This window comes from Alternaria alternata, assembly GCF_001642055.1.
Source record: "Alternaria alternata strain SRC1lrK2f unplaced genomic scaffold CC77scaffold_3, whole genome shotgun sequence".
Classification (NCBI taxonomy): Eukaryota; Fungi; Ascomycota; class Dothideomycetes; order Pleosporales; family Pleosporaceae; genus Alternaria; species Alternaria alternata.
In genome coordinates this window covers 840,453-860,454 of record NW_017306192.1, presented here as the reverse complement: position 1 = coordinate 860,454, position 20,002 = coordinate 840,453, and the positions used below count along the sequence as shown (strand labels likewise).

General features: G+C 50.6%; 11 protein-coding genes across 11 annotated transcripts; 6 read left to right on the top strand and 5 right to left on the bottom strand.

Moving 5' to 3' along the window:
• Positions 1-54: 54 nt before the first annotated feature.
• CC77DRAFT_981665 (hypothetical protein) lies at positions 55-2,824 on the bottom strand. The gene is made up of 2 exons (XM_018536089.1): positions 2,651-2,824; positions 55-2,601 (listed from the first exon to the last, which is right to left on the bottom strand). Exons 1-2 carry the CDS (start codon positions 2,715-2,717, stop codon positions 269-271), a joined length of 2,400 nt encoding a protein of 799 aa, XP_018389938.1. The 5' UTR covers positions 2,718-2,824; the 3' UTR covers positions 55-268.
• A 102-nt stretch (positions 2,825-2,926) lies between these two features.
• On the top strand, positions 2,927-3,474 carry CC77DRAFT_1057734 (hypothetical protein; the record flags this gene model as incomplete). The annotated part of the gene is made up of 2 exons (XM_018528052.1): positions 2,927-3,271; positions 3,337-3,474. The coding sequence occupies 2 exons, from the start codon at positions 2,927-2,929 to the stop codon at positions 3,472-3,474; spliced, it is 483 nt and encodes a 160-aa protein (XP_018389937.1).
• Positions 3,475-3,983: 509 nt separating this feature from the next.
• CC77DRAFT_1005505 (hypothetical protein) lies at positions 3,984-4,685 on the top strand (the record flags this gene model as incomplete). Its single annotated transcript, XM_018523352.1, has 1 exon — positions 3,984-4,685. One exon carries the CDS (start codon positions 3,984-3,986, stop codon positions 4,683-4,685), a length of 702 nt encoding a protein of 233 aa, XP_018389936.1.
• A 336-nt stretch (positions 4,686-5,021) lies between these two features.
• On the bottom strand, positions 5,022-6,621 carry CC77DRAFT_1057732 (hypothetical protein; the record flags this gene model as incomplete). Its single annotated transcript, XM_018528051.1, has 5 exons — positions 5,022-5,840; positions 5,901-6,163; positions 6,223-6,336; positions 6,405-6,458; positions 6,519-6,621. The coding sequence occupies 5 exons, from the start codon at positions 6,619-6,621 to the stop codon at positions 5,022-5,024; spliced, it is 1,353 nt and encodes a 450-aa protein (XP_018389935.1).
• A 1,084-nt stretch (positions 6,622-7,705) lies between these two features.
• CC77DRAFT_1028353 (Prenylcysteine oxidase) lies at positions 7,706-9,321 on the bottom strand (the record flags this gene model as incomplete). Its single annotated transcript, XM_018526440.1, has 2 exons — positions 7,706-9,174; positions 9,225-9,321. The coding sequence occupies 2 exons, from the start codon at positions 9,319-9,321 to the stop codon at positions 7,706-7,708; spliced, it is 1,566 nt and encodes a 521-aa protein (XP_018389934.1).
• Positions 9,322-9,781: 460 nt separating this feature from the next.
• Positions 9,782-11,099, bottom strand: CC77DRAFT_529622 (hypothetical protein). The gene has a single exon (XM_018532032.1). The coding sequence runs from the start codon at positions 10,888-10,890 to the stop codon at positions 9,991-9,993; it is 900 nt and encodes a 299-aa protein (XP_018389933.1). The 5' UTR covers positions 10,891-11,099; the 3' UTR covers positions 9,782-9,990.
• Positions 11,100-11,117: 18 nt separating this feature from the next.
• Positions 11,118-12,776, top strand: CC77DRAFT_1016888 (hypothetical protein). The gene has a single exon (XM_018524296.1). The coding sequence runs from the start codon at positions 11,547-11,549 to the stop codon at positions 12,597-12,599; it is 1,053 nt and encodes a 350-aa protein (XP_018389932.1). The 5' UTR covers positions 11,118-11,546; the 3' UTR covers positions 12,600-12,776.
• Positions 12,777-13,023: 247 nt separating this feature from the next.
• On the bottom strand, positions 13,024-15,493 carry CC77DRAFT_928229 (hypothetical protein; the record flags this gene model as incomplete). Its single annotated transcript, XM_018534040.1, has 3 exons — positions 13,024-14,857; positions 14,904-15,091; positions 15,143-15,493. 3 exons carry the CDS (start codon positions 15,491-15,493, stop codon positions 13,024-13,026), a joined length of 2,373 nt encoding a protein of 790 aa, XP_018389931.1.
• A 246-nt stretch (positions 15,494-15,739) lies between these two features.
• Positions 15,740-16,193, top strand: CC77DRAFT_1057727 (hypothetical protein; the record flags this gene model as incomplete). Its single annotated transcript, XM_018528050.1, has 5 exons — positions 15,740-15,780; positions 15,834-15,871; positions 15,922-15,992; positions 16,049-16,135; positions 16,185-16,193. The coding sequence occupies 5 exons, from the start codon at positions 15,740-15,742 to the stop codon at positions 16,191-16,193; spliced, it is 246 nt and encodes an 81-aa protein (XP_018389930.1).
• A 457-nt stretch (positions 16,194-16,650) lies between these two features.
• CC77DRAFT_1057726 (hypothetical protein) lies at positions 16,651-17,211 on the top strand (the record flags this gene model as incomplete). The annotated part of the gene is made up of 3 exons (XM_018528049.1): positions 16,651-16,784; positions 16,837-16,977; positions 17,028-17,211. The coding sequence occupies 3 exons, from the start codon at positions 16,651-16,653 to the stop codon at positions 17,209-17,211; spliced, it is 459 nt and encodes a 152-aa protein (XP_018389929.1).
• Positions 17,212-17,568: 357 nt separating this feature from the next.
• CC77DRAFT_1081537 (VHS-domain-containing protein) lies at positions 17,569-20,001 on the top strand (the record flags this gene model as incomplete). Its single annotated transcript, XM_018529335.1, has 8 exons — positions 17,569-17,656; positions 17,712-17,799; positions 17,851-17,926; positions 17,978-18,271; positions 18,322-18,594; positions 18,645-19,056; positions 19,106-19,620; positions 19,671-20,001. 8 exons carry the CDS (start codon positions 17,569-17,571, stop codon positions 19,869-19,871), a joined length of 1,947 nt encoding a protein of 648 aa, XP_018389928.1. The 3' UTR covers positions 19,872-20,001.
• Between the last annotated feature and the right edge of the window lies 1 nt (position 20,002).

Sequence of the window (20,002 nt, the reverse complement as noted above, 5' to 3'; positions counted from 1 at the left end):
ACGGGCTAAGGTTAATCCGTGACCGAAGTCACGTGATCGGAAATTCACTTGGGTGTTGTTCCAAGGTCAATTCGATAATATAGTGCTAAGCTGTGGCTGAAGAGAGTGATATAGTACATTATTGCCCATTGTCCATAGTTTCCCGGTTCCATGCAAATCGCGTACATTGGGTATCGTATACAAATCGACCATACAATCGGAGCTTAGAATCACATTACGAACCCCTTCCTCTAGTGAAAGGAATCTGTGCTCCAAGCTTCCTGCCTTGCTACTTGTTATCTCCGTGTTCGATGCGCTTACTCTTGCCGGGTAATCGCGTGATTCTCAAACTCCGGTCTCCTTCTATCCTCCGGATTCTCCGTGTCCAACCTGCCTTGCGACGAGTTGCGCCATCCTGTGCCGCAGGCGGCTGTCCTGGTTCACCGTCGTCAAACCAAGCTTCTTCCTGAGAAGTTTCTAGAGTCGTCGCCATAGCTTGTTGCATCTCATCAGCTGAGGATTGAGAGTCGGAGGCTGCGGATGTGTATTGCATCGGTTTGTGTGTGACGTCAAAGCTGTACGTCTCCTTCAGATACTTGGCGATAGCCTGATTCTCTTCCTCTGTGCCACTACCATAGTAATTCTTTAGCTCCTTTGCTACGAGAGTGTCCAGAATAACGCCTTTAAGAAGCGATTGTTCAGTCACCTGCTTAGATGAATTGTTGCTTGGTAGCGTAACCGTAGCGTCCCAGTGCAGACCCATAGCAGCAAGCCTACCCTTTGCTGACCAAGCTATAGCCCTCAGTGGAGTGCTCTGGACGAAATGCTTGACTCGCTCTTCCAGATCGTCCCAGCTCACGTTCCAAATAAACCAAGGTCGCAGTGTTTCCTCAAGCGCGAAAAGAAAGTCTCGATATGTTCTTGTCGAAAGGTACAAATGCTTGATCTTGCCCACCAGAAACTCGATATCCATACCCGTAATAGTAGGGTCCACGCGGACTCGGCGCAACAACTCACGCGGGTCGCGTTCGATGTTTTGTCGAAAGTGTATTTGAGACTTGATGTTTAGGTAGTTGATAAGGCGGCACAAGACCACACGAAGTTCTTCTTCTGTCACTTCTCCAGTAATGTCTATGGCTGAAGCATCGAAAAGCGTAGGGTGGCTCTGGGTAAGTAACCGTGCCCGTGCTTTCTTGAAATGCATGGCTGCCCCCTTTCGTTCGCCAATAGCTTCCATAGCCACTTCAAATGGTTCCCTCCGTGCGTCCTCGTACTTCATTGATCGAAGGTGCTCTCGCAGACGGTGTTCAATCTGTTCAGCTTTTATAATGTCTTCTGTTTCACCAATCACTTGTTCTCGATCCTGTTTGAAGCGCGGTGCAAGGTTTGCTGCTCGTAAAGGCTTCATGATGTCGCTTGGTAGGAAGTCTTTGCTGTTGGGATTGACGCCCAAGTTGAACAAGAACGATCGATAAGGTTGAGATAGGTATCGCTCATCCAGTGCTACCAGTTTCTTTGCCCGATCAACGATTCGATCCCTCATTGACGGCGTTAGCACCCCGTAGAATTCACTCAAGACCTGCTTATCCTCAGCTCCAGGCCTCAGTGGACTTCCGAGACCCATTTCTTGCCGGCACTCTGCGATTAGAAGCTCTAGATCAATCCCGAAATCTGCAGGAGGGTATGGTAAGTTAATGTTGATGGTCCTGGAGGTCTCTCTAGATGGATCCTTGTAGTAAGCGGGAGTGCTTCTGATGATGGCCTTGATTTGTTCCATGTAATGACGTCTTTCTTTCTCTCCTGGGAACAATGGATATTCCCACACTGACGCAATATCTGCGCTAGCTGCGGAAGGTTGAGCGTTTTCAGCGACGTAGACACTCTTGCCTTCTGGGCTCCGGTATTCCCCGTTAATGTACATGATTGCGGGACCCTTCGCAGTCTTCTGCTCTAGGTCATTAACCTTTGCGACCAGGATAACATGGTCTGCGACGGGAAACTCGTGTGTAACTTCACACTCCATTGCAGCCCGTACATACCCTGCCAGGACCTGCGGTGCGAGGGACGACGGAATACTATGTTGTATTTTCTTTATGGGTTGATGGAGTTTGAGCTGCTTGGATCGCAGATCGTAAGCATCTGGATGGTTCCCTCGGGAGAACAGATCCACAAGCTTCGCGCCGCTTCTATTTGCAGCGGGGAAATGAACGCGGAAGAGGCCGTCAGTCGCCCGTATGGCATCCAAGGTTTTGGAGGGCTGTTTGATATTGAAGGAGATAGTAGGCGGGTCCAGGCTGACAGTGCTGAGTGAAGAAACAGCAACACCCATAGGGACGTGTTTCTTGGTCTTTGGATCGATACTCGCAACGGTAAGAACTGCGACGGAGCTCGGAACATCACGCATCAAACCACGCACCGAATTCTTAAGTTGCTCTTGCTCCAACTCCGACTCGGAGAAGTCAATCGGGGCATCCTGTTCTTGTGCAGTTTTCTGCGTGCCTGCTATGTTGTCTTGTTGCAACAGACGAGTCGCATTATAGTATCGTGGGGCACAGATGGCGTTGCGGGAACGTGTGTCGTGGGGAGTGTATCGATAGGCAGAGGCGCATGGCCTTGAACGTTCTAAGAAGACAATTAGCATGCATGTAGTAATGCCATGTGGAAAACTAACGGGCATGTTGATTCCATCTGTAGAAGGCGGCGAAAAAGCGCGAAGCCGGGCGCTGTGAAAGCGCCATGTTCACAGCAAGAAGTTACACATTTGTTACATAGGCCAGAGACGAATAGGACAGTGCCGTTGGACAAGACACGACTGTGGGAGAGCAATGTGCTGGGAATGACGGAGCGGGCGCATTGTAGTGGAAATGTTAGATCGGCCAAGGCTAACCTCCGTCTCTTCTCCGCAACTTTCCTGCCGAACTTCAACGCCCGCCCAGCACACACAACCATGGCGTCTCCAGTCCCCTCGATGAGCGCACTGCGCGTCCTCCGACAATCGATACAGCCTCAGGTACATCAGACGACCCAAGTACGACATGCGACGCTTCTCCGCCGGCCAAAGCGACCCTACACCTTCACCCAACTTATAACCCTCTCCGACGGCAGCTCATTTACCCTACGAACCACGAATCCACAGCCAGTATACAAGAGCGCAAAGGATATACGGAACTCGCCACTATGGAATCCGAGTTCACAGAAACTACTGAACGTCGAGGAGGACGAGGCTGGAAGATTGGCCTCTTTCAGAACAAAGTTTGGCCGAGCATGGGATGCTGAAACTGATGCTGAAAAGGTGGGTGGACGAGGAAGAGCGCAACAAGTTATATCTCGACTAGTTTTTTGCTGACTCTTTTACAGGGCAAGCAGACGGAGGACCATTTTCTAGATCTCATCAGCAGCCAAGGCAAGCCGCCAGGAAAACCGACCGATGCCACCAAGTCACCACCTGCCAAAGCGCCTGCATCTACGCCTGAGAAGCCAGCTGCAAAGAAATAAGGATCCAGGTTAGAACGTCATGGGGGTTGCATTCTTGAGCGACATTGTACAACATGCTACAAATGTGTAAAAAATATTATGGAGGGTCCAAGATCAAACGCATGCCATTGCTGTCACGCTGTCATTTTTGCTCCGATGGTATCAGTTAAGACATGGGGAAAGCTCGTTGTATCCTGGCCAGCTATATCGCACTTCCAAGGTATACGCTGTGTTTGTTGCTAATATAGCAGAAGACACAAGATATTGATACCTTAAGGTAGATTTTGAGTGCTGGGTACAACTCGCTAAGAACGAGGTCCTTCTCATTCTGAGTTGTCGTGTTACACAATGGAAAGACTCACGACAAGTCCGCGCCGCTCCACATTCTTCACAAGACTCATACGTTCAGGTTTTCACGCTTCCTATCAGCAGTCTGTTGAATATACCACCTACTTTCTCTACTACATCAAAGAAACTTCAATTTCGTATCCATCTTCCAGTGCCCAAATTTTGGGACTCCCCACGCCATCATGGCAAAGCCCAGCAGCAGCGAGACAGTCTCCTTTGCAACTCATGACTACAGCCAAGCGAACGCTGGAAAATCATCATCAAGAGACAAGACAGGCCCTAGATCGAGCGGTACGCAGTCCATTAAGGGCTATGTGTACATAGATCATCCTCTTGTCCTGCCCAATGAGATATTCGGTGATCCTACCAACCTTCAGAACATAATCGACGGCAAGAGAACAAGAAAAGCCTCGAACTTAAATGAGTCACCATCGGAGAAAGCTACGCGTGCCGTCGAAACAAAAGATAAGGACAAGGCCAAAATGCCACCTAAGAAACCTTCCATGAAGCTTGCATTCCCCGCGAAGACACCTGCATCATCTCGCGCAGGAAAAGGTTACGCTCCTAAAGATACTTCAGAATACCTAACATCTAAGAACCGTGGCGATCCCAAGTCCCGTTCGCACAATGAGGAGTACGATACCGATAGTTTCGAAGAAAATGTTTCACCGGGAGACATACGCCGCGGCGTTCTAGCTCTCGTCAAACACTCTCTACGGATTGCTGACGACGTTTCCACATATATGCGATGTGTCGAAGGCCACGAAACACATGGGCAAAAGCTAGTCCGCGATATGGAAAGGTTGTTGGAACATAGGGTGGAGAAGAGGAAGGCAGTTGCTCAAGAAGGGGGAGAGGGGAAGGTTGCGAGAACGATAATGTGAGTCTTGCGTGTCATTGATGGTTCAGAGATCCTCCACTTCATAGCATGATGGTGACAGTGCGCTGTTTGATTCATTTGTCAATCATGGCGTTCAAGAGATCTCTGTTCTTTCTCTTTAGGTCAAACAATTATAGAATCTGGCTTTTTCATGGAGCGGGTCACATTTGGATTCCCATTGCGACGCATAAACTGTGAAAACGGCGTGAATGTGATGTCTTCTGACTTTGGTATACGCATATCTAGTTTTGGTACCCTGACCCGAAAATGCTAAATGAGAGGTATAAAACGCATCAACAAACTTGAAAAGACCATGCTGTACAAACATTACTCGTCAAGATCAAACAACTCCCTCACCAACAACCCTCCGTTCATGCCCAACCCACTCCTCCCCATCACTCCTCACACTCTCCGTCCGCTCTCTCCGGTCATCTTCAATCTCCACTTCTCTTGTGTGAATAGTCTCAACTCTGATGTTGTTCAGCTCAACCTCATCGCCAAACTCTTCTCGCGTAGGCGTACGGTACAGACCGCGGCTCGGGGCACGAAGCCTGCTTTGCGTAGGAGACGAAGATTTGCATTCCGTTGTGACACCAGAAGGCATGAGCCGCGGTGAGGTCTGAGGGCGATGATGTGGGTTGCTGGACATGACGGTAGGGAAGACGTTGAGACTAGGCCTACGGGAGCTGCTACCACTATTGTTGCGGGAAGCGTTGGTGCTGTTGATGCTGTTGGAGTTTTGGGAATTTTCAGATATTCCTTTGATAGTTATGATCTCGGTCTTCTTTTCGTTTGTTCTTTCTCCGTAGGTCATCTTGCTATTCCGTCTTTGGTCGGATCTTGTGCCGCTTCTTGAGCCGATCGTGCCGTTACCGTAACCGCTGTGCGGGTCTGTAGTCACTGTCTGCTTGTCTTTCGATGTGACCCAGTGTAGGACTATTACGCAGAACAAGATATCGGCGTTGCAGCACATAAGGCAGATCCAACCTGGTTCACCCTTTAATACCATGAGTATGGTCAGGTTGATGACGGAGGTGGTGAGGGTAGCAAGGGAGCCGATGAGCGAGCGCTTGGCCATGCGGTGGAGCGTAGGGTTTGCGTTGTGCTTGTAAGAGTAGAGGTTTCGGACGGGAATGATGAAGAGGGCGGTCAGGTAGACCTGAATTTAGATCAGTTTCTGGTGTCGATATAAGCCAGCTGAGGAGAAGGGAATACTTACGTTGACAATGACCTCGAAAGTGATCAACGGAAGCATAGCGATCTTTTGCATACCGATTATGCACACGCCGGAGTCGTTGATGTAGGTGATTCGGAAGATGAAGTTCATAATGACAAAGACGGTGTATGGTAACAGCATGAAAAGGCAGTTGAAGAGCCACAGCTTCGTCTTCATGCGAGGCTTCATACTCCCTCGAACCACATATGCTTTCTCGACGAGGAAATAATAGATGAGAATCTTGGTAGTCATGTAACATATCAGACCTGTGCAGTGGTGAGCCTTGATTCTAAGCATTCCCATGTATCCACTGTTGTGCACTTACATAATAAGATTCCCCCTTCGCACACTTGCGGCGAGGAGTTGATACCAAAGCCATGAACCACAATCGCAGTTGCAAATACGAATAACGCCGAGTCGCAGTAGATGATGAGAATTACTGTTTTAGGCCGTCAGCGTCATATACTTTCCCAGGATGCTCGTAAGCATGTATCGTGTTGCACTTACACCACATCGCCAAAGGAAGTGCAGCCCATTTCTGAATAAACTGTGTTCGTCGCACTGTTACACGCTGTTAGAATTTCTGTTTCTTCTCGGCAGCATCGACAAGCTACGACTTACTTATGCAAACGGAGAGTACACCAAATGTGCTGATCTGTAACATGATGCTAATAATCTCTCCAGCCCGCGGTACCAGCGCAGGTACATAGTCTTGTGCTACCATGATCGCGATGTTGTTTTGTATCTTCACCTCACAGTCGATCAAGGTATTGCAAGTTACAGTAATCCGATATGGCGCAAACAGGCAGGCAAGTAAGAAATCGTATGATAACGACGAAACAGGAATGAAAGCACACGAGCCAGTTCACGAGCCTCAGCCCAGGGTACAACAGGGAGAAATAGGAAGCCCATGTACAATTGACCCTTTAACGGAGCCGCACTCAAGCAGGACAAGGCTCGAGTGTGCGCCATCGAATCTTGTACACTGACAGCCCTGGCTAGTCACGCCACTCCTTCTATTAGGGTTGAAGGGACTTCGTCTGCGTGGTGATTAGTGCAAATTTCGGAAGTTTAATGTTAATGGCGGAAGGACGTCCGGGGGATCGTCGTGGTTCCGTTGGGGGTGAACCCAAGGCCCTATGGGAGCGCCACACACAGGCCAGACGACCAGTTCAGCGGATGGTTGATTAGCTTCGTTCATGCGCCTTTCTCAAGATCTTGATGCGAGTTTATTCTTGTAGCGTGTGGCTAATTAGTGGGCTCATGGTCATCATGAGATAAGAATGAAGAGGGGCAAGCAGAAACTGACATAGATGTTGACAATTAAGTCGTCAGATAGCAACAAGACTTGATACAATCATTCATACAAAACGAAGAATACGCCAACAAGGTCAACGCACGACTAGCCCTCTATCTGGTGCTAAGGGAAAACGTCGGATCGTCGGCTATCTCGCGTGGCTGTCGTAGATCTCAGACCATCTAGCGTTCCAGATTTCACGCAGCGGTACCCGAGCCGATTGGTCTGAGATGGTCAGGAAGATAGCTAACAGTGTCAATTAAAGGCACCAGGCATGTCGAGCATGACTAGCAGAAGAGCAGCCTCGCCAGATTTGGTGCTAGCGACCAATGTCGCGCGTCCAGAGACCTGGCTGGACAAACAGTACGCCTGAAACGTAGCGTCTGTGCTGCTACCTCGCCGAAGTGGCTGCTCTAGCAGTAATGGTGCCATTTCTGGCGTAGCAGTTCTCATGCACTTCTTTAGAGTTTAAAACATCGTGGCTTGCGTTGGCATTGGTAAAGCGCGACCTTTATAGCTCTTGTTGATACTGCTCATCGTCGGCGCCATCTTTCCGAGCTTTCGAATAACTGTCATCAAGTCCCTGGGCAACCCATTCATCTTTGATCAATCTAGCAACATTTTTCCCGCTCAATGCACTTGTCTCCATAGTGCTGATAAAGCTCTCAATACCACTAGTATACCACAGGCCATCGTCGAGCTTGATCTCCTCAAATGTCACACGCGGGTATTCTCTCGGGTACGAGTACCAAAGCTTGTGATGAATCCAGCTCACGGTTCCGTTGACATTACCGTGTTCGGCTTCCTCGGGGAAGACATCTTGGCCAAGGATGTGGGAGAGGAATGTGGCGTTGACACGGAAGGGTGAGAAGATCTTGTAGATGTATTCAAATCGAATCGGAGACGACTCTGGGTTGAGGCCAGCATCGGATACGGATATACTGTAGAAGCTGGGCGAGCCGGCGCCATCCACTGGGATCTCAGCTGGCGGTAGCGTAGTAAGGACGTATTGTGGCACAGGCGTCTTTGCATCTAGATTGAATGCTTTCTGATCCAGCCTGAAAGGTGACGCAAAAAGAGTGGTATACAACTTCGTATAAGGTATCTCATCAGGGACGTGGTGTGGCGCAGGATGGATATCAAGATCTGAGTACTGAAGAGGTGCTGCGAGGACAACTTCGTCAAATACGGAGGTCTGGCCGGCAGCTGTAGTGACTTCGTAGCTGCCATCCTGTTGCTTGGAGATTCTGGCGATAGAGGTGTTGAGATGAACATTGGCGCGAGAGGCCTTCAACATATGCGCGAAGATCTGCCAATTGCCTCCTTCGATCTGCATTGCTCCATTTGTTGCCATGCATACCATCGTCTCCAAGCCGTGAATGTAGGGCAGATTCGAAGCGTAGTTGACACGAGTGCTAGCTTGGATGATCTCCTTCGAGAACGCCTCGCCAATGCCGTTTGCTTTGAGATACTGTTCTCCCGTCACTCCAGTGGCTTCCAATAACCCCACTCGCTCGACAGCGTCGCCCAAGCTCTTCCACGGAAACACTGGCTCATCATACATCTGGAAGAATCTGCCCACAGCACTCTTCATCAACCTGTTTGTCCAAAGTGGCGCAGCACCGTATCTCCATAGCAGCTTCGCCTTATCCCACCAAGTGTCTCCGGCCTTTGTCACGATAACAAATTCACGTCCATTCCAGATGCCCAGATCAGGCATGTCCATTTGGGCTGCGAGATCGTGCCCGGCAGCCGATAGATTGAACTCCTCCATGGCTTTCACCATTATGCGATTGCTTTGTACGAAGATTGAGCCGCCCAATTCCACTGAAATCGTTGGGTCGTTCCATGGGTTCACGGTCGTTGTGCGACCACCAATGTAATCGTTACGTTCGAAGACGGTGATGTTTGTCGGAATGCCTGCCTCGGCGGCATACTGGGCGAGATGGTACGCAGCGGATGAGCCACCTGCACCTGCACCTGCTGGGACTCAGTACCAGCATAACCATCTTCTAGAAATGTGCTCTTACCTATGATAGCGACCTGTCTTGCGTGATGAGGCGGTTCACTGGCTCTGAGAGCTAGCGCGCAAGGTAGCAGCGAGGCAAGGCGCAACCATTGCACCATCATGGGCGCTCGGTTGATTGAACGGTATCGTTTCTTTATGTGGTATGGGTGAGAATTGAAGATGAAGAAGCGTTGCTACCTTCAGGTAACTTCTTAAGTCATGGTGGTATAGTAGGAAGAAGGTCTCACGTAAGAGTGCGGTGATGACGAAGACAGCCCCGGGAGCATGGATCAACCAGCGCCAGTTGCCTAGGTACAAACAAGCATTTGGAGACGATGCACTTGTGCAGCACAGCAGCATGGATACCATGTTGTATATGCTCAGATCTGCTTTAAGAATCCAACAATCCACTCTCACTGAGGCGCAAGCGATGAATAGGAAGTCATAGACGCGTGTTGGGGTGCGCACTTTCACGTGCTTGAAGCCGGTCACTAGGGTGTTAAGTCCGCTCAGTATCCGAAGGCTCAAGACGCGACCAATTCATTCGACAAGACGGCAAAGCATGTTTGAGCATGAATCTGTAACAACTGTAACTTCAGCAGAAGGCGCCATGATCGTATATGCTAAATATATCGTGGAAAGATAAACACCCTTTCGCGCCATACTCCAAGGATGCTGCTAATCCAACATCACCCGTATCATAAATATCATGAAATCGTCATCGTCCCTACTGGGGCTTACCCATCTGATTACACTTCTCTGGAAATTATGATTAACTCCTCGACATTTCATATAGCGAACTTGACTGTCCGCTTCGTGGTCTCAATCTTAGTAACGGGCATGACTTCCCGTTCGACGGTGACTTCCCTTGAAGGCATATCTCTGACGCCTCTCTTCCGCCTCTCGCTACGTTTTGCTCTCGCCTCGCGAGTCTCCCGTAGCTTCCACTCTGTCAACTGTTGTCGTCGCTTCTGTGATCTAGCATATGCTAATGCTGGTGTGGGTCTAAAGCCAATCCCATTGAGCCCAGTACCATCGTCATCTGGATCAGTTGACGGATCGACCAGGTGTCCCGTGATCTCACTATCTCGCCACGTGAGAGTCGACATTGGCGGCGACGGTGATCTAGCCCGAGGGTGGGGTTGCGAAGACGATCGATTTTGCGCGCGAAGCTTTTCGTGTGTGGATATAGACGGCTGCGATTTAGTTGTTGCGGGCGACGAAACAAAACTGGTGGTTTGCGCGAAAGAAGCGATATCTGGCAACAAGCGGGGTTGCGACGACTGAGGGGTCTCTGGTATCACCCTAGAGACCTCCATCTCGGGTGTCGTAGCAATAGTATCTATATGCTTCCTATTTGTATAGCTGTTCGGTGTTTCGTTGGCTGCATATATTTCTGAGCCAGTTCCGCTGTCTGCTCTCATAGCATCGAGCTTCGGCTTCTTGCGTATTACATCGTCGGTAGGTGTGAGCGGGGACATGGGTATTTCCGAGAGCGCAGTGAGGGTCATACCTCGCAGCGTGTCTGCGACTGCATTTCGAGGGCTATCGGCGCCCGACGAAGGCGCGGGACTACCTCGTGGCGGTGTTGACGCGGGACGCAGGGCCAGAGCCGTGTTGAGCAGAGGAATAGGCGCGGGTTGATCGCGCTTGCGCTTCGGAGATGGATGCGCCAGGTGCGTAGGCATTTCGCCGATGATAGGGTGCCAGAATTACATGAGGAATACCGCTGAAGTATGTTGGTGAAGGTGACAGGAGTATTGTTGTTGTGAGTGGAAGAGCACCCAAATCCCACATGATGGCTGTTGGTTACGCGAATGTGGGGCAGACGCACAGGCCCATTGTAGGGCTGAAAGAGACCCTTGCTGGAACCACTGTAAGGCACATGATATATGCGGGCCGGCTATTGCTGTCATGTCCATATGCACGTCGAACACTGCGAGCCATTTATGGACCTAGCGGCTGCGATTCAATGTTCGCATGCATGCCTCAGAGGCACTAGCTCCGAGCTCACATAGCACGTTCCTTGCCTGCTGCTGCCTGATATGGCTGTATGAGTCTTTGCTTACATCAATCTTTATGCGCCTTCCTCATTCTTGATACATCTCTCGATGCCATCAGGCATTTCTGTGCACAATAAATGCGTCACAAGACTCTAATTAAAAGCTTCTGATCCCTCGGCCTATGCATCCTCAGGCAGCTCTATGCAGCAGAACCCGCAACGCACACGGTATTCATTTACAAGTACCCTGTGGATTCACGAAAAACACTCGGTCATTGTGGCTTCCTGCTTCGACGACATTGAAAGCGCTCCTTACCACCTACCTTTTCCCCTCCAGCAATCATGGAACAAAGATCCATCCTCGATTTCCTTAAAAAGCCAGGTTCGGCACGACCAGAGTCGTCTCGATCACAACATTCTCATCGAGATCAACCTTACCGCCGCAATAATACCAACGCTCACAAACATCACTCATCTAACCAAAAGCGACCCCCTGACCGCCGCCGCAACATGAGTCTCAAACTAGTTGCCGACGAGACCAAAGAAGCACTCCCGAATGTCCGGGCTCAGCTTCCACCGGAGTTTGATGTTGAATGGTCTTTTCTCGAAGATCTGAATCATCGAGATTCAGCTCCTCTTCCGGCGGACTTATGCCCAGCTTTAACGACACCGTGTACTATTCAAGTACTCGATATGGATTCATTCGATGCGGCAATCCAGCTAGACCCCTCTCACACCGTCAACCAGCATGTCACCAAGAAAAGGTCGGATACCAGTACTGAGAAGGTGACCCCAGTGGCAGTCCTAAACCTTGCTTCCGAGCGTTCACCCGGAGGCGGCTGGCAGAAGGGCGCCCTCGCCCAGGAGGAATGTCTGTGCTACCGCTCTTCGCTCTACCTCTCGCTCAACCGAAAACTTTACCCAATACCCCCTCTCTCTGCCATATACTCACCAAACGTGGTCATAATACGCGAATCCATGTCAAGAGGCCACAAGTTACACAGTAACACTTGTCCGCCTGACCTGCCCGCAGTTTCCGTCATCAGCGTAGCAGCACTTCGTCAACCGGAATTATCAAACGACGGCACAGCGTTTAAAAGCCCTGGCGTAAGGTCTCACACCAAGAAGAACATTCGCCTCATACTGCGCGTTGCTGCTCGACATGGACACAGAAAGCTCGTGTTGGGCGCACTGGGCTGCGGTGTATTCGCCAATCCGCCACGAGACGTCGCAAATTGCTTTCTTGAGGTTTTTCGAGAGCCAGAATTCCAAGGAGGGTGGTGGGAGAAGGTCGTGTTTGCCGTCATGGACAACGTAAACGGACCAGATGGTGGCAAGGACGGCAAGGGAAACTTTGGTCAATTCTATCAGGTTTTACATGGACAAATTGCGTGAATAGTGGCCGACAGGGTTGGTAGGGATTTGTGTATGCATTCCCCAACTGTCTCACGACCCAGGGATCAGGCAGCGGACATTACTGCTATAGCTTCGTACAATGCTCAGAATGCATACTAAATGTATCCACCGTACTTTGTGTGGCGATAACTCTACAATATTATACGTGTATACCTTCCGGGTGTCTTTCCAGTACAAGGTACAGCTCAATAGAGACGAGCTGCTTCGTAGGTAGTGATGGATCACTCATGTTCAGAGTAGAGGCGTAGGAACGGCGACCAAGTAGCAGTAAGCCCATTAGAGCAGTTCTCCTTGAATTGTTTTGACACCTCGAGAATTAGGTTGGTATCATGATGCAGGTATATGTACAAGAACGCAAAAACGCAAAGCAATGCTCTTCTCCCTTGCCTCGAAACTGCCACGTCTATCTTGTAAACGTCTTGCTTCGTCCTGGGACTTCCTTTTGCGCCCTCGGTAGTCCCTTCGGTGCATCGGACATACCCGAGAAAGGCGCGAAGGCTGCACTCTTCTTTTTCTTGTCCTTCTTCTTCTTCTTGCCATCGCCATCTTCTGCATGCAGTACCGACTTGGCGTTTGCGTAGTCGAATGCAGGCTCGTTACCGTAGTCAAGACCAGCGGCGCGGGCAGCAGCGTCATTCTTCTTCTTTTGCTTACGTGCGGCTTTCCTAGCGGCCTTGGCATGTGCGTGATCTGCGTCTGGTGTTTCCTCGGATGCGTCTAGCATGATTTCGTCGTTGGTCATAGGGTCGAGGGCTGGCGTTGTGGTGGAGGGTTCGTCTTCTACTGCGTTTCCTCGCTTTCGCTTGCGACTACCGAGGTGCCTGACGACAAACGTGTCGGTTCGTTGGTCTTCAGCAGGTCTCTCCTCTTTCGGTACAAAAGTGTGCTGCGGTTTCTCCGCCTTTAGTGCAGCTTGTGTCATTCCGTTTGCATCAGCAAATATTTCTGCGGTAAGAGGTGGTAATGGCAGAGCGAGACCGATATCAATGGTGGGAGTTTCCCGCTGCTGTGACGGCTGGCTGGCTTTCCACAGTTGTCCCCAGAACTCAGAAGACGAAGCGCGAGTAGCTGGGACAGCAACGGTACTCTCAAGTGCTGCGGCCTCAACAGCTGGAGCTGCAGTCGCCTCTGCTACCTTCGCAGCAGCAGCATAAGACTCAGCCCTTTCCGCTTTTTGCATGTCGGCAATCGTCTGAAGCACGCTATGCAACTCCGGTCCCCCAACGCCCTCCTCCTTAGCCTTTGCGATCACAGCTACGAGCTCGTCCGCATGGGCTCGAATGATGTGCGACACGTGTTGGATAGCGTTGAAGAGAGCAGCCTTATCCGCAGGTATCGCACGAGCTACAGAGAACACGGCGTGGTTGGGCATGATGAAAAGCGGGCTTTCGTCTTCCTTCCGACTGAGGTCGTCTCTCCACCTATGCACAGCTCGGAAGACTGAAAACTGCTGTGGGGTAAACTGCACAGGTGTCCGTGAGACGAGTTTGTACCAACCAGCTGCTCCAAGACCCATCTCCATATCGTAAACAGGGTGTTCGTATCGCTGTAACGCCGTCTCTTTCGATTTTTGCAGTACGTCCTGAACCTTGTTTTTCTCGGGGTTAGAGAAGTCAGACTTCTCAACTAATTCGTTCCGCATGTTGTCGTATACATAAAGGAGGAAATGGGTGTCGGCGCGTGCGTATTCGAACAGTTCCTTGCTGAGCGGCCTAGTGCGCCAATCTGCCAGTTGGTACTGTTTCTGGGCTGTGAACTGAACATGCCTCTCAAGCAGGTAAGCCAGACTCGCACCAGGATAGCCAAGAGCTCGAGCAGCGTGGTACGTGTCAAAGAGGCCAACGACATAAAGCCCAAGGTCTCGTTGAAGCCAGACGATGTCCATGTATGCACCGTGTAGAACCTTCAAGATATTGGGATCGGCGAACACCTCGTTCAGGCACTCGAGCTTCCGCCGCCAGGGCTTCAGTGTGTCGACTATCCAGTCCTTGTCGCGCGTACTTATTTGCATTAGCGAAACCATGCCGATGTAGGAGCGGTTGTCGTGGTGTTCCAGGTCAATAGCGATTTCCTTTGCGGTCTTCAGCTCTGAGAGCATAGTAGCTAGTGCTTCAGGGGTATCGACCAAAGTTGCAGTGGTAGATTCGAAGGGTGGGTATTGCTGCGGCTCGGAGTACTCGTATACGGTCGAAGGATATTCGTAGGTTTCGATCTCGGTCTGGTACGGGTGAGGGTATCTGGGAAAGGTAAGCTTGCGGTGCTAACATAGCATATCTGTCATACTGTTCCCGTCCGCGTCTGTCTTTGAAAGTTTCCAAACATTTCTCGAGCGGTATCTTCGCGTGCGGCTTCGCTGTGACCAAAGGGCGGAAGCCGCCAGACTCGTAATTGGCGGGCAAATGCTCAAATTTAAGCTGGGGCTTTGCGATAATCTTTTTGTCGGCGATGTTTGGGCGCGGCTTCGCGGTTGTCTGCAAGTGAATCAGATGACGCGCCCCCCTTTCAGTATGTGTATTCCTCACCTGCTCGGTCGCGGGACTCAGTCGCTTGACAACACCCGTGTACTCATCGAGACTGGTGTCGGCCTTCTCAAGCAAGCTGTCGATGACATCAACAACCCCCCTCCAATTGGCGTCTATGGCTTCGACGTCGGGTAGCTTGGGACCTACAGCGTCCGAACTCGCAGCAGCATTCTCGAGAAGTCGCTGCGCAAGGTGAAGGAGGCGCGCATTCTGAGCATCCAGCTGTGTGCCAGCTTCGGGGTTGAGCGACCGTTGAAAGGAAATGTCTGCTGCGCCTATTAGGGAGGCAGACTTGGTGGTCGACTTCAGGGCAGCCGAGATCTCTGTCTGAAGCGTTTTGAAGGAATCCATGGCGTGTCTATTGTGCGCTCATCCTCTTAAAAAACGCTCGATGACGTGGTCTACGGTGGCGTCTCGCTTCGATGTCGTAGGTCGTGTTGGGGTGGAGAGGGAGCGCGTGTCGCAAATGTTTAGAAAGAAACCTTCAATGATTTCCACGTTAGCGCGCTTTCCCTATCGATAGCCGCAGCCGCGCACCTTCACCCGCCGCCTCCGTCATGCTGATCAAGGCCGTCACTTAACCAACATTTCACCAACATGTCGGCTTCTTTAGCCCCCGAATGCAACGAAGTCAAGGAGTGAGCGCCAATGTTATCTAGTATTGCTAGTACAACTAACTGATACATCCAAGACGATACGACAACTGCTTCCTCAAGTGGTACAGTGAGAGTAAGCAATAGTGCATAATCTGGGCATTTATGACTCCTGACAAAATCTAGAGTTTCTGCGAGGCACTGCCACGACCGACGAATGCAAGCCGATATTCGAGCAGTACGAGAAATGTCTTTCGGTCAGGCACTTTGCCCTAAAGGCTCTGCCCTTGAAGCTGGCTAACCCAGCAAACAGAGGGCTTTGAATGAACGTGGCATCGACAAGATGCTAAAGGAAGTGCGAGACGACAACAAAGAAAATGATGCTGAGCACATGAAGCCTGTAGGCACGGTCTTCCCTATGCGATGCCACTGAAACTAACTGCATACAGAACCGATGAACAACGAGGCTTGCCATAGTTATTCCATAGAACCACAGACGTGTTTGCACTTCACACTCCTCTCAAGTGAGTTCCCTACTCTTCTCTCTTAGTGCAGTGGAACAATGCATAACGACAACAGCTTATTGAAGTTGCAGAACTTGGACTTGGCGTATACACCGTACCATTCGGACACGACCTTTGTCAAAAAATATGTATTTTGAGCGCGTAAGACATAGTCCCGAACGTTCGTGAGGTTTACCCCGTTCAACGGCGCACCAAAGAATGTTGATCGGGCCGCTGCATATATCTGCGCTAGACCCCTAGATGACGTCGACAATCGGGATCCATGTATTTCGGAAAACAATCCTATCTTCTCTCCACCAAATCCACTTTGAAAGTCCCCACAACTATATAAACTCCTCTCCCCCACTTCCTCGGTTCGATGGTCAACTATCTCTCCGTTCCTGAATCAAGCATGGCAACCAAGGTTGGTCTCGGCGTTCCAATGCCGCTTCTCGCTCCTGCGACTGCTACATGGGCTTTTCCCTTTGCGGCATACTACATTTTCCTCCAGAACCGCATTGCTTACCACCGCATCACCTCAAAGACGTAGGGAGCTCATATCAGTTAGCCAATAGCATTCTGCTGACGCTGACGATAGTTTCATGGGTGACAAGTCGGATGATTCGAAAGGCGTCACAGATCCCCTATATGTGGCCACGCGTGCGCAGCTGAACTTTGCCGAGAACGTGCCATTGGTATTGGGAGTGGCGCTCCTCGCTGAGCTCAACGGAGCCAACAGGTAAGCGCACTGCGTCGAGACAAGACAACGCGTCTAAGTTGCTACATCAGGACCTACATCAATTACGCGCTTGGTACTCTCCTTGCCCTCCGTATCAGTCACGCAGAGCTTGGCTTGATGATCAAGGGTTCTACGGCTCCCGGAAGGATTGTTGGTTACTACGGCACTCAGGCTGTACTTGCAGGTATTGCTGGATACGCGACGTACTTGATCGCGGATTTCTGGATGATTTGATAGATGACTTTCATGCTTTGAGATAACTAGCAGCAGGTTTAGCAAAAGAGCTCGACCTAGGTAGTTATTATGAAACTATTTTTACCCAGAGTGAATACCCTTGAACCATGCATGTGCGTAAATAAACAAAGGTTGAGCTTCGAAGTTACATGTGAAATGAGGCGCATTACGTAGCAACTGTGGCGCCAAGGCATCGAGCAGGTGGATAGCTGCCGCGATCTCCAATCCCCACCAATTCTTAGAACATACGTTATTCATACAACCAGCTTCGGCAAACACGTGTCCGCCCTTCCGAACCTTAGAATCTCTTACTTCTCGCTATCTACAGCCTCGATACTCGAATTCTCTGGCGGCGCAATGGAGGCAGCGTCTGCGCGCATGGCCACCCGGGATCGGTACGGCGCATTCGGGGAGGCGCCCAGTTCACCACTGCAGCGCTACATATGTATGCACAAGGCCGTTCCTCGGGTACGAACCAAAACTGATATAGTATGGAACAGTACAAGCTTGCGATCCGCAGAACTTCGAGCCCAACCTGGCCTTGAACCTCGAGATCTCCGACTTGATCAATAGCAAGAAAGGCTCAGCGTAGGGTCATGCCACTCTTCCGCTATACACTCGAGGCTAACGATGTCCCAGGCCTCGAGAAGCAGCTGTTACCATCGTGCACTACGTCAACCACCGCAATCAGAACGTTGCCCTCCTCGCGCTCAATGTACGCCCACACTGCCCCACCTTGTACTTCGCATAGCTCACCCTTGGATAGCTCCTGGACATATGTGTCAAGAATTGCGGCTACCCCTTCCACCTCCAAATAAGCACAAAGGAATTCCTCAATGAGCTTGTCCGCCGATTCCCCGAACGTCCGCCTGTGCATTCGACGCGTGTACAAAACAAGATTCTCGAGCTGATAGAAGAATGGCGGCAAACCATATGTCAGACGTCGCGGTACAAAGACGACCTAGGGTTCATAAGAGACATGCATAGGCTGCTGAGTTACAAGGGCTACATCTTTCCTGAAGTACGCAAGGAAGATGCGGCAGTCCTAAACCCCAGCGACGTATGTACATGGTGGTCTGGCGGTTCAAGTATACTGCTAACATGGCGCAGAATCTCCGCTCGGCAGAAGAAATGGCCGAAGAGGAACGAGAGGCACAATCTGCGAAACTCCAGGAATTGATCCGTCGCGGTGGGCCTGCGGACCTGCAAGAAGCGAACAAGCTCATGAAAGTAATGGCTGGGTACGATACCAGGAACAAGACCGATTGGCGCGCAAAGGCTGCTGAAGAAGTTGGAAGAATACAGCAAAAGGCAAAGATACTGGAGGAGATGCTGCAGGGCTACAAACCGGGCGATCAGATCAAAGAGGGCGATGTCTTTGAGGCATGTCAAATGAGGTGTCAATATGGTGACATTAGCTAACTGGACGACAGGAACTTGCGAATGCCCTCCAAAGCGCCCAACCAAAGATCCAGAAGATGTGCGAAGAAGATTCCGAAGACCACGAAGCCGTAGCAAAGCTGTTCGAAATCAACGACAGCATACACCGAACAATAGAGAGATACAAGCTCTTCAAGAAGGGTGACATAGAAGCCGCAAATAACATACCCCAAGGCACGCTTGGCCGCAGTGGTGCTGGCGTTTCCCAGGGTCCAAACAACACATTGAACTTGATCGACTTTGGAGACCCAGAGCCCGTGTCTCAGACAGCAGGATCGTCACAGGCACCTCAACAGCCAGCAGCCGCAGGCAATGCTCTTGAAGATGATCTTCTAGGACTGTCGTTGAGTGGAGATACCTACGGACAGCAGGGTAGCATCTCTTTGGGAGGTTCGAATGGCTCAGGTACGTTGCTTGTTGTTGCAACGAGCATTCATCAGCTGACGTTTTTTAGTCCTAGGCATGTCCGGAATGGCAGTGCCACAATCGCAAAAGGCATCAAACCAGGCCATCACCGATCTCTTCTCAGCAGGACCGAAGCCAACACAATCCCAAATCACGTCACCCACTCCGTCTACCTTTTCACCGCCTCCAATACAGCCAGCGCGCACACCGGATCCTTTCGCTGCTCTTACATCCACACCACGCCAAGGCTCACCTTTCCAATACCAACAGTCGGTCAAGCCCCCACCGGTGGCATCTGGTGCTGTTGATCTACTGGGTGGTGGCATGCCTGCGCCGTCAACCAATTTGACACAAAGCAGCGCTACTGCTGATGACGACGACGAGTGGAACTTTGCTTCAGCTGTGCCAGATACTTCCAAGGAGATAACTGTCACCAACACGAGCATCAATGTTCTCTTCAACATCTCGAGAGAATCGGACACTACCTTGCTGATCCAATCACGGGTATCGAACAACACACCGCTACCAATCTCTGGTCTGACACTGCAGGTTGCTGCATCAAAGGTAGGCAGTGCAATGTGATGATATTGAAGTCATTAGTTAACAACAACCAGGGCGCCCAACTGCAATTGGAGCCACAATCTGGCGTCAACCTCGGACCACATCAGAAGTTCGGAATTACTCAGAACATCCGCGTGAACAACGTGCAAAGAGGGTCGGGGAACAACGTCAAAATGAGGTGGAAGGCTACATATTCCCTTGGTGGACAGCAGAAGAACGAGATGGGAGAAATCCCGAGCCTCGGTGTTTCATAGCATCCGCAACACGGAAACCGTGGTCGTCGACCTATAAAGAACATGAATCAAGCATTTTCCGTACCCCAAAGATGAATTGCTCTTATAAAAGCTTGTTACTCAGCTAAGCGGCCTTGACGCCATCGCCATTC